This window comes from Mauremys mutica, chromosome 3 (genome assembly GCF_020497125.1).
Source record: "Mauremys mutica isolate MM-2020 ecotype Southern chromosome 3, ASM2049712v1, whole genome shotgun sequence".
Lineage (NCBI taxonomy): Eukaryota > Metazoa > Chordata > Testudines > Geoemydidae > Mauremys > Mauremys mutica.
In genome coordinates this window covers 94,318,282-94,331,362 of record NC_059074.1, presented here as the reverse complement: position 1 = coordinate 94,331,362, position 13,081 = coordinate 94,318,282, and the positions used below count along the sequence as shown (strand labels likewise).

Below are 13,081 nucleotides of genomic sequence, written 5' to 3'. Positions count from 1 at the left end.
AGCAGTTAAGGTTAATTTCTCTTGTTTGTTGACTAAAGATGTTTTTATGGGTTTCTTCTATTACAACACATTTTTTGTTAGCATTACATTTTTGCTCCCACAAGAAACAAAGGTTACTCTAAAGAGTTTTTTTGTTTTTGTTTTTTGTTTAGATAAACCAAAGCCGAAAGAAACAAGTAAGCTTTATCATACATGTTCCCTATAACTGACTTAGTACCACCTTAAGCTCTACAGATGAAAAGAAGTAACTGCGAGCCAAGTATTATTATTTATTATTATTATGGGAGGGGTGAATGGATGAATGGTTGATTAGATAGAATAGGTTCAAGTAAACAGAGGTATTCATATGGAAATGCTAAGAAATTTTTTTCTATTTTAAAGCAGAGGATTAGGGTCTCTTTACTGTTTGCTCTCTGCTTCTTTTGGCCATGAGGAGATTTCTCACCTCTTTGTAACACAGCTGTGAAAAACCTAGATTACAAAAAAATATTATTTTATGGACAAAATTCTTCTCTCTGATTGTCACTGAGACTCCATTAGCCTCAGTAAGTATCTCAGCCATGTATTCTGATGCCAGTAGAAGTTTAATGCTGAGAACCAGTGCAGAATAAAAACCAGAGGACCTTGGTGTGAATTAGTGGTGCTATCCTGCATACCAGACTATACTTTTGCCATAATTATAATATAGTATTTCAACTATATGATAGATCTCAGACTGCTCATCTAGTCACAGTATGTCCTATATCTATTTATAATTTAAGCTAATATTTCTTAGCTTTCTTTTAATTCTTGAATGTCGTCTGTATCAGATCTAGCACCATCCCAAAAGCTAAGCTTTTCCTGGCGATGGCATTAATCTTGGCAGCATTTTCTGAATGGCTTTCTGGTTTATTGGATCACTTGGAGTGTTTGATCTCTTGAAATCAAATCATTGGTGTGACATCTCTTGCAATAATGAATAATGGTGCTGTTAGTAATGGAGATGCACATTCTTATAAGCAGGCTTCTGAACTTAGTGGGTTTAGCAGTGTGTGATGCTGGGTGGCTTATTTTGCTAATATAATTAAATGTATTGTCATTGCTGGAATTGACCACAAAAGCTGCATTCAAATCACATAAGGGGTCTTGACATAAGCGTTCAGCAATAAGGACACTGACTCCAAAGATAGAAACGCCATCTTTTCCCCACCCATTTGTTGCTTTGGGGTGTTGCAGGATGTGGCATGGTACACAGGACTGCCGTTGGGTGACTCTTACAATACAGAGGCACAAAGGTGTCGTTAATTTTCAGCCTTAGCTCTACATTTCATTGATGGTAACATTTATATATGAATATTTAATATTGAGTCTATTTAGTATTTGACTTTTTGATGTAATATTAGGTAACACAATGTTTCAGAACATTGGCATTGAATTGTTTCTTTTCTATATTTTGAGCATCAGATGGCTGAAACACTGATTGCAGAGTTTGGCATTTGAAAATAGAAGAGAGACAATTTGTATATTTTAAGGATGAAAAAAAAAATCTATTCCAACAAAATGATTCCCCCCTCCTCCATTTAACAAACTTTCACCTGACTTTTTCTTTTGTAAATGTAACTATTTGAAAGAGAGGCCCTTTCTCTGTATGATCATGAATACAATGTAACACACTTCCATTGAACTAATTTATTCTACAGATTAGAGCTTTACTATAACCAGAAATGAGGTTTTATCAGCTTTTGGTCAACTTTGTTATAAGTGAAGTCTCAGTATAACTGAGTTTCCTATATACAGATTTCCAGGTACTAGACTTGTCCTACAAAGAGCAAGGAACTAAAACAGAAACAAAAAGCTTCATTGTTGCACTGATAAATCTCTGAACATTGGATGTGTGCCGCATTTTAGAAAGCTCGGATGAGAAAAAGTGAAGTGTGATTTCAGTCTTCCAATAAAAGAGGTTATTCATGCCTTTCAGCAAACTTTGGCAAGTGTCAGACCTGCACTCCTATTCCCAGCAGAACTTAGGCCCAGGCCTGTTATTTTCTGCAGGGAAAGCTAGGCTGTCTTCTACCACAATGCTCTCCAGCATCTTCAAGCACTGGATTCTTGGCCCACTCCTAGCTCCTTAGAGCCAGGTGACCTGATCTTTCTCACACTTTCCTAGGAGAGCTGGGAAGGGGAAGGGTGGCAGAGAGCAAAGTAGGCCTGCTTTTCCTAAATATTTTGTCTTCTGTTGGTGGCCTGCCTACCTTCTGCCACCACTATTTGTCTGCAAATTATTATAGCAGCAAGAAGCCGCAGTCATGGACCAGGACCCCATTAGTCTAGGTGCTGTACAAAACACATAACGAAAAAGTCATAAAATAATATAACTGTAGGGTTGGCAGGAACCTCAGGAAGTCATCAGTTCCATCTCCCTGCATTGAGGTAGGACCAAATAAACATAGACCAGGTGGTTGTCCAACCTGTTTTTAAAAACCTCCAATGCTGGGTACTCCACAACTTCTCTTGGAAGCTTATTCCAGAGCTTAGCTACCATTAGAGTTAGAAAGTTTTTTCCTAATATCTAACCTAAATCTCCCTTGCTGCGGGTTAAGGCCTGTCACTGGGCACCTTTGTTTCTACCCGGTGAACTGCATTGCCTGGCCAGTTCAGATGGTTTCACAATCACACACAGGACTGGTTGTTTTTCACCAAGGTGTGTGTTTATTCCCCTCTTACATAGTAATACCATGCAATATAGGCTTACAGCAAGGATAGGCTTTCCTGCAGCTCTCACTCCCCAGCTGAGACTCACCCCCAGAGCCATCTCCTGAACTCCCCTTGCTTCGTGTTTCCTCCCCTTTTATTATGCACTGTTACCTTGTTAGCCCAATGATTGTCACCCAGGTGCTCACAATCCCTCATCAGAAATTGTATAATTGTCCTCAGCCTTCCTCAGGCTGCCGCAATGTTAGTGATCAGGATGCTGCTGGTAGTGCCCTTTCACAGGCTTATTACTTCATGGCCTACTTTCAGCAGACATGGAGAACAAGTGATCGCCATCCTCTTAATAACAGTCCTGAACATATTAGAACACTGTTATCAGGTTCTCCCTCAGTCTTCTTTTCTCAAGACTAAATGTGGCCAGTTTTTAAACCTTTCCTCATGAGTCAGGTTTTCTAAACCTTTTATTATTTTTGTTGCTCTCCTCTGTTCTCTCTCCAGTTTGTCCACATCCTGCCTAAAGTGTGGTACCCGGAAGTGGGCACAGTACTCCATCTGAGGCCTGACCAGTGCCAAGCAGAGTGGGACAATTACCTCCCATATCTTATATATGACACTCCAATTAATGCATGTCAGGATGTTGTTAGCGTGTTTCACAGCTGCATCACATTGTTGACTCCAGTTCAATTTGTGATCCATTCAAACCCCCAGATCCTTTTCAGGAACACTACCACCTAGCCAGTTACTCTCTACTTTGTAGTTGTATGTTTGATTTTTCTTTGCTAAGTCAAGTACATTGTCCTTTTCTTTATTGATTTAATCTTGTTGATTTGAAACCAATTATCTGATTTGTCAAGTTTTTTTTTTTTTTTAATTTCTAATCCTGTCTTCCAAAGTGCTTTCAACCCCTCCCAGCTTGGTGTCATCTTCAAATTTCATAAGCATATTCTTTACCCCGTTATCCAAGTCACAAATGAAAATATTGAATAATACAGGACCCAAGACTGACCCGTGAAGAACCCCACTAGATATGCTATTGCAGTTTGACAGAGAATCATTGATAATGATTAGTTGAATATCATTTTTCAATAAGCTGTGTACCCACCTTATAGTAATTCCATCTAGAACATGTTTCCTTAATTTACTTATGAGAATGTCATGAGGGCCTGTGCCAAAAGCCTTACTATATAATCAAGATATATCATATCTCCTGTTTCCTATCTATCCACTAGGCCAATAAACCTGACAGAGAAGGAAATTAGGTTGGTTTGGCATGATTTGTTCTTGACAAATCCATGCTGGCTATTCCTTATGACCCTATGACCCTCCAGCAGCTTACAAATTAATTAATAATTCGATCCAGTATCTTTCCAGGTATCAAAGTTAAGCTGACTGGTCTTTAAGTCCCTGGATCCTCTTTGTTCCCCTTTTTACAGAAAGGTACTATGTTTGCCCTTCTCCAGTCTTCTGGAACTTCACAGATAGTCCAGGTGTTCTCAAAGATAATTACTAATGGTTCTGAGTTTGCTTCAGCTAGTTCCTTAAGTACCCTAGGATGAATTTCATCCGCCCCTGCCCACTTGAATACAACTAACATCTAAATATTCTCCAACCTGTTCTTTCCCTATTTTGGCTGGCGTTCCTTCCATCCTGTTGTTAATATTACTTGCATTGAGTATCTGGTCACTATTAACCTTTTTAGTGAAGACTGAAGCAAAATAGGCATTAAACATCTCTGCTTTCTTGTTGTCATCAGTTATTACCTCTCCTTCCCCACTGAATAGAGGGCCTACATTTCTTCATCTTTCTCTAGCTTACAATGTTTTTAAATAATCTTTTTTTATTGCCTTTTATGTTCATTTCTAGGGTAACTCATTTTGTCCCTTAACCTTTCATGTTTGTTCCTACATGCTTGTGCTATTCTTTTGTTCTCCTCCTTATCAATTCGTCCATGTTTCCACTTTTTGTAGGATTCTTTTTTGATTGTTAGTACTTCTCTTATTTCTGCTGGCCATGTAATGCACTTTCACTAAGGGGCTGAGGCACCTCAAAGCATTAAATTACTAGTAGGAGCAGAGGCATCTTTCCTGACCTGTTACCAAAGAATGGAGGAGGATGGACAGACTATCTGTCCCCAAGAAGATACTGGGAGGATTCAGAAGTATCCAGCTTATTTTGCTGACCTCTTGAAAAATGAAGATGGCAAAAGCGGGTCACCAAAACATTATCTGAAGAGTTGAGAGTTGGAAATGGGTCACTTTGCTCCCTTCAGTTGGCAACTAAGATTAAAAGAGTATCCTGGACCTGTGGGAGGTTGCTTGTTTAAACTTTAATAAATCTTGCAAGTTTCATAATGAAATCAACAAAACACATACTGTGAACTGAAACAGGCAGGTTTCACACAACTCTTCTAATCAGTTCATCTCTTGCCATTTGTGCCATTGTATAGCTAGAGTCTCTCATACTGTCTAACTGGTTCATTATCTCATACGATTCAGTCTCTGTATTCCACAAACCAGGCTTTTGCTTGTGACTCTCACTGTATCTGTGCTAAATATTTCTTTACAGAACCTGTAAAAGAGAAAGAAGTGAAACCTCCAGCTGCAACAAAGGATAAAGGTAATATAGCAGCATAAAATACTACAATTGCCAGAGGATTCGATTTTTTTTAATCCTCCTTATATATGGATGTCTTTATTTGTAACTTACAACATAGTTTTGGAATGGTGAGGAAAATAAATTTTCAGAATTTAAGAAATATTGAGACTAATTACTGCCTGAATTGTAGGTGAAGAACAAAGCTAAGGCAATGCAAAATGTTTGCACTGAAACTCAGAATTACAGCCTCAGAATTGAGAAGCATTTGATAAGGTTTGCAAAGGATTTCAGAAAATATGGCACAAGTTTTAAGTGATCTTCATTCTCACATTGTAATTACATAAACTTTGTTGTTTTATTTTGCAAGCATATTAAATCTGATCAAAATCAGTGTTTCTGACTGAATTTTGAAATGGTTTTGGGGACTGTTTCAAACAATCAGTTGTCTGATTAAGCATTGTCACTGAGTCATCAGATTTTAGCCTTTAACCCTTTGGTTTGTTAATTAAACTACTACATATTTTTACAGAGTATGTCAAAGAAAAGGAAGTAAAGCATCCTGCAGCTTTAAAAGATAAAGGTAATTATACACAATGTAAGAGGATGTTTGTTGGTTTAAAATTATCGTAATTAACTTTATTATAATTATAACTGAATCAAGGAGGGACTTTCCTCTATCTTTAAAAATAATCTGAACATTAAAATTGTCAAAATCTTGTTTACCATATATGCCATGAAAGGAGAGTCAAACAGTGTTATCTGACTAGAGTGTAGAAGCCACAGAACTATTAATATACAAATGCTTCTTCATTATGAAAACTATCTTCATCAGTGATTAAAATCTATAACCTCATCAAGATAAAGAACTGTTAGTGTCTTCTAGAGGCAGTTGGAAAGTTCTGAATTGAACTGCTTGTATAAACCTGTGGATGTAACATGAATAAAGTAAAACAGTAGCATATGAAATGGTATGAAAGTGTGATAGATAGTGACATGCCTTCAGGGCTTTGTAAAGGCCGAGGTTAAAAGCTCACTGCTTCAACCATTCAACCACCTGAGTCTTTAGAATTGCAAGTCTGTCTGACTATTTTTTCTCTCCCTTTCTTTCTCATGTAAGTTTAAAATTTCTTATGGCATTTTTTTTCAAGTAGAGATGGTTAACTCAACTAAAATTTCCCTCAAGTCACTGTTTTTCAGCATGCTGTGCCCCCTTCATCCCCCTTATTGTTACCCTCCACTCCAGAGTTACTTGCATTTCAAGGATGAAGCAATATGTGTGTGTACATAATTTTAAAAAGTGCTTTGTTCTTCAGCATAAGAAGTATCACCACATATGTAAATATAATAATATATTAGATTACAGTACTTATTTTGTATTATTTCAAACAGGAGTAACTGAGGAATTTAGTTTATTTTCTCTACATAGAATAACACTACATGTAAATTAGTGAACTGTAGAGAAAGAGACAGCAATTGAATTGCTAGATATATACTCAAGCCCTGGTAATCATGCTGATTTACCACTTTCTGATAAGGGCCCCTATCCTACAAACACATTCACACATAAATAGTCCCGCTCTTCAAGTGATTGTCCATGTGAATTCCACTTCTAGTGTGCATGCACCCCATTGGACGAGATTGGATTCTTTCAGCAAGCAGTGTCCATTGGGGCCACACCTGCTCCCTGGATCCCTCATTCCTTCCCATCCAAGGGCATAAAGGGCACATTGTGGTCCAATTGTCCTTCAGTTTCTTCTCCTCATCCCTAACAGCAAGACAGAAATCTGCTTCTCTGTACACTGCATTTTTCTCTTAGACTTGTAAATATATTAGAGCATATAATTAACGTAGGGTTTTTTTCATGCTCATTGACATTAGATTTGTGTGTGTGTGTGTGTTTAAGGACTTGTCAGGTACTGAGATTTAGCTGCTGTGCCTGAAACAAACTCCCCATCATTTAAAACTTGCCCATGTTGTGATCCAGCTATTTTGCCTAATGATGGGAGGTGCCTTTTTTGCCTTGGAGATAGATGCTCTGTCAGGGACATGCCTATCTGTTGCTCCTTTCTCCAGAAGGCCATGTTACACTCCCAGACTAGGGATGATTTTAAAACTGGGGCTTTATTAAACTTACTATCCAAAAAACCAAATGCATGCAGTGTGCACAAGTCCCATACCCACTCAGTTTCACTGAAGCATGGCAACCCTTCAGGGATAACATTTTGCATCCCCACTGTATTCTCTTTTGCCTATTCAGTGCTGTCAGTTGTTGGTTGCGTGTGTGTTGCACCAGCTTTGAATCAGAGCTTATGGGCATGAGATGGGATGTATTCAGTAGGTGCATTCAATAGGACAAGTAACTGTTCTTTCCAGTCAGTCAGGCCACACATCTACTTGAAGTTAAGTATGTGCGTAAATGTTTTCAGGATCAACGCCTATGTGTTTTATTTTTTTATTATATAAATTAACAAGTAAAAGAAATACAAGGTAAAATTGTGAAAAAAATCTCAATTAATAAACATTCATTTTATATAAGTACTAGCTTGTATATGTTTAAACATTACGAACCAAAAATATTCCTGTACTTTCCATCCAACCAGTCTTTGATGGGATAGTGAAAAGTTTGTTGAATCTCTTTTGGAAAGAAAAAAAGGCAGATGCTATGTAGGGATTTGGCATGCTAATGAAAATCAACTTAAGAGAAAGCAAAGGAGAGAACTGATATAGCTCTTATCAATTCAGCATCTGAAGGCCACGATTTCAAAAAAAGGAAACTACTGCACAAAATCTAGTTTCAATCATACGTACCCAAATGACTGGCTTTGGGACTTCAGGCCAAGTACTAATCCCTGTTACAGAGCTTGTGAGCTCAATGTTGGTGTTTTTGGAAAATGGAATAAAGGCATTGATTTTAGTTTTGGATGAGATATTTAAATATTTTTATGATCAATACAATCCCTGCAAGAAAAGAGGGATCATGGTATCTAATTCAGACTCTTCTGGGCAACAGGGTGAGTTTTGGGCTAATAAGAGAAAGATGAAGATCCTCTGAATCAAAACTCTTGCTATGAAACTGAGTCAGTATGTGTGAATACTTTCCTTATTACTACTGCCAGTAGAAAGGCAGGAAAGAGTGAAGAGGAGCATTGACTCAGGCCAGCTATAGCATTAAGCATTTTATTGTTTAAGGTGGAGGAATTTCAAATGCGGATATTCTTCCAGTCTGACCATAACAGTGGCTCTCTGTGTAGTTGAAAGGCTGAGTCAAATGTCCCTGAACCTTATGGTCAGGTCCACTTCTAGTTTAATACATCCCAATTAAGGAGAATACTAAAGAAACTTAGGGTATGTCTACACTACAAGAGTAGTTCGATTTAACTTAGGTCGAATTTGTGGATTCGACCTTATGAAGTCGAATTTGTGTATCCACACTAAGGACACTAATTCGACTTTGTGAGTCCACACTAACGGGGCAAGCGTCGACATTGGAAGCGGTGCATTCTGGGCAGCTATCCCACAGTTCCCACTTCCCATTGGAATGCTGGGTAGAGCCCCCAATGCCTGCCGGGGGAAAAATGTGTCGAGTGTGGTTTTGGGTAACTGTCGTCATTCAACCGTCACTCCCGCCCTCCCTCCCTGAAAGCGCCGGCGGGAAATCTGTTAGCGCACTTTTCTGGTCAGTGACAGCGCGGACACCACAGCACTGTGAGCATGGAGCCCGCTGCGATCATCACTGCACTTATGGCCGTTGTCAGCTCCTCGCACCTTATCGTCCACCTCTTCCACGGTCAGCTGCTGAGAAATCGGGCGAGGAGGCTCCGGCAGCGCGGTGAGGACATGAAGTGTGAGAGTGGCACAGACCTCTCACAAAGCACGGGACCCCGCGCTGCGGAGATCATGGTGGCAATGGGTCACGTTCATGCTATGGGACGGCGATTCTGGGCCCGGGAAACAAGCACGGACTGGTGGGACCGCATAGTGCTGCAGGTCTGGGATGAATCACAGTGGCTGCGAAACTTCAGGATGCATAAGGGCACTTTCCTTGAACTGTGTGACTTGCTGGCCCCTGCCCTGAAGCGCCAGGACACCCGGATGCGAGCAGCCCTGAGTGTGCAGAAGCGAGTGGCCATAGCCCTCTGGAAACTTGCAACACCAGACAGCTACCGGTCAGTAGCGAACCACTTTGGCATGGGCAAATCTACCGTGGGGGTTGCTGTGATGCAAGTAGCCCACGCAATCGTTGACCTACTGCTCTCAAAGGTAGTGACCCTGAGAAACGTCCAGGTTGTCATAGATGGCTTCGCCGCGATGGGATTCCCAAACTGCGGTGGGGCTATAGATGGGACTCACATCCCTATCCTGGGACCGGCCCACCAGGCCAGCCAGTATATTAACCGAAAGGGCTACTTTTCAATGGTGCTGCAAGCACTGGTGGACCATAGGGGACGTTTTACCAACATCTACGTCGGGTGGCTGGGCAAGGTTCATGACGCGCGTGTTTTCAGGAACTCTTGTCTGTTTAGACGCCTGCAGGAAGGTAGTTTCTTCCCGGACCACAAAATAACTGTTGGGGATGTGGAGCTGCCTACACTGATCCTCGGGGACCCAGCCTACCCGCTAATGCCCTGGCTCATGAAGCCCTATACAGGCGCCCTGGACAGTGACAAGGAGCTCTTCAACTACCGGCTGAGCAAGTGCAGAATGGTGGTGGAGTGTGCTTTCGGACATCTCAAGGGGAGATGGAGGAGCTTACTGACTCGCTCGGATCTCAGCGAAACCAATATCCCCATTGTTATTGCAGCTTGCTGTGTGCTCCACAATCTCTGTGAGAGCAAGGGGGAGACCTTTATGGGGGATGGGAGGTTGAGGCAAATCGCCTGGCTGCTGATTACGCTCAGCCAGACAGCCGTGCGATTAGAAGAGCCCAGCGGGAAGCGCTGTGCATCCGGGAGGCTTTGAAAGCTAGGTTCCTCAGAGTGCAGGGTAACCTATGACTGTCCAGTCTCTTTACAGAGAAGCTGAACCTGCCCCTGTTTCAGTTACTATTGACTTTTTTTCAGCGGTTACATACCCCGTTCACCATGTTTCCCCCCTTCCAACAGACGTTTAAAAATAAAGTTATTGGAACATTTTTAATTAACAAAGTTTTCTTTACTAACGAATTCTCATTCAAGGGTTCAAACAGGGACGCAGACTGTGGTGGGTACGGTGTGCAGTGATGTACAGACCGCTTCTACACTCGAGGACTGACAGGCTCCTGCTCCTACAGCAGTCTCTGGGGGGAGGACGGTTACAGGAGGGTGTGCAGGAAGGGGTGGGTTTGCAGGAAGGGGTGAGGGGTGTGTGGGAAGGGTGAGTAGGTGTAGGGGGATGATGGCTCTGGCTGGGGCTCAGGGCATCGGAGAGGTTCATGGCTAGGGTGGAAGGGCATGGTAAGGGCAGCCTGCCTTGCCATTTGTGGATGCCAGGCGCTCGGACCCTGGGGCAGCATACACCTCCCAGACTGACCTGGGAAAGCAGACACCTCCCAGAGTGACCCGGGTGCCTAGTGACTGCACTCTGTGTGTGACCTGCTGTTGATCCTGCCCCCATGTCTGTACCCTGGTAATGGTGGCTGTCCTATGCAATTAACAAACCCCTATCTCCCCTTCACACAAAGTCTTCTGCAAAGAAACATGACGGAAACAGTAATGAACAGCAAACTATTTTTAATACTCAACTACACAGTTGGGGGATGAAACTGGGATTTTGGATTGGGTGAGCCAGGAAGGGAAGCAATTCTCATACTTTAGGGAATGAGAGCTGTTTGGTACATGAGCGCTCTGCTGGGGTGGAGTGACAGTTTTCACGGCCCCTAGCGCCTCTCCTTCTTGTGATTTTGGGTGAGGGGGGGACAGGACTTTGTGGCGGGGGAGGGCGATTGCAGATACAGTTCCGGGGGGCTCTCTGCTCCTGCCTGCGGTCCTGCAGAACATCCACAAGGCGCCGGAGCGTGTCCGTTTGCTCCCTCATTAGTCCAAGCAGCGTTTGAGTCGCCTGCTGGTCTTCCTGCCGCCACCTGTCCTCCCGTTCGCTGTGTGAGTGCTGCTGCTGAGAGAGGGTCTCCCTCCACTGGCTCTGCTGGGCCGCCTCGGCTCTGGAGCAGGCCATCAGTTCAGCGAACATCTCGTCCCGAGTCTTTTTCTTTCGCCGCCTAATCTGCGCCAGCCTCTGTGAGGGGGATGCCGGGGCAGTTCGGGAAAGAGCCGCAGCTGTGTGATGGGAAAAAGGAAGTGATTTCCTTGCAAAGATACATGTTTGCGAACACTGAACACAGTCTACTCAGTTTCTGTGAACAAGACCATACAGGGCACCTATCTCATGTGCTCTCAGGACAAGTTCGAATTTTCGGCATTCGCTTTCATTGCCTGGGGTCTTGCACTGGAGATCGGACAAGCGGGGCAGGACAGCAGAATCCGTGTAGCAGCCAGGCCTGGTAAGCCGTAAACTTTAGGCTGCTTAACAGTTAATGGATAGCAGTGCCCTCCTGCTGCAGGCAATCTGGAAAGCATAAAGTCTGACCCTGTTCCAGCCCCTCTCGGCTGTCCCGGGGAAAGATCCCTGTATGCTTTCCCTCTGCAGCCTCCACCACGTGGCTGTTAAACGACGGTCATTGTTATGCAAAGGAAAAGTCAAGCATTCACAATAATAACATTACAGTAATTCCCCTAATTAGATGCAGCAGTCGCCGAGCGAGATCACCCTGAGGCGGGTCACTAGGAGAGACAGAGAGCGCATGCTGCGTGAATCCCTGCACAGACCAGGGCCCTATGCTGCCATGCTGGTTGAGGCAATGCTCCCACTGTACCTCAGGATGGCCTGGCGCGGAAGAGTGTGCTTCCACGGAGCACCCAATAAGGCACCTCTCCCCAGGAACCTCCTGCAGAGGCTTTTCGAGTACCTCTACGATAGCTTCGTGGAAGTGTCCCAAGAGGATTTCTGTTCGATCCCTATATGTATTGACCTTCTTTTCATATAGTTTTTATTCCTGTTTTAAAAAAAATAAATGTTTACATGTTTATAGCACTTACCGACTGATCCTTCCCCTGATTCAGAGTCCGGGTTAACGGCCGGGGAGGGTTGGTAGGGGATCTCTGTGAGGCTGATGAAGAGATCCTGGCTGTCGGGGAAAGCAGTATTGTAACCGCTGTCGCCTGCCTCGTCCTCCACAAACCCTTCCTCATCTTCCCCATCCGCGAACATCGCCGAGAAACTGCCCGTCAACACTATCCCATCCTCAGAGTCCACGGTCACTGGTGGGGCAGTGGTGGCAGACCCACCGAGAATGGCATGCAGTGCCTCGTAGAAGCGGCATGTCTGGGGCTGGGCTCCGGAGCGTCCGTTTGCCGCTTTGATTTTTTGGTAGCCTTGTCTCAGGTCCTTGATTTTCACGCGGCACTGCGTTGCATCCCGGCTGTATCCTCTGAGTGCCATGGCTTTGGAGACCTTCTCGTAGGTCTTTGCATTCCGTTTCTTGGAGCGCAGCTCTGAAAGCACAGACTCATCGCCCCACACAGCGATCAGATCCAAGACTTCCCGGTCAGTCCATGCTGGGGCCCTCTTTCTACTCTGAGATTGCATGGACCCCTCTGCTGGAGAGCTCTGCATCGCTGCCGGTGCTGCTGAGCTTGCCCCGATGTCCAACCAGGAACTGAGATTCAAAATGGCCAGACAGGAAAAGGAATTCAAATTTTCCCGGGGCTTTTCCTGTATGGCTGATCAGAACATCTGAGCTCGGACTGCTGTCCAGAGCGTC

The 13,081-nt window shown here is 43.4% G+C and overlaps 1 protein-coding gene across 1 annotated transcript in view; it reads left to right on the top strand.

The window, feature by feature from the left end:
- TRDN (triadin) overlaps positions 1 to 13,081 on the top strand; it is a 271,057-nt gene that overhangs the window by 177,062 nt on the left and 80,914 nt on the right. The window contains exons 24-26 of the mRNA XM_045010301.1: positions 153 to 176; positions 5,257 to 5,307; positions 5,816 to 5,866. Coding sequence (XP_044866236.1) covers positions 153 to 176; positions 5,257 to 5,307; positions 5,816 to 5,866 — 126 coding nt within the window. The remainder of the gene's footprint in view (positions 1 to 152; positions 177 to 5,256; positions 5,308 to 5,815; positions 5,867 to 13,081) is intronic.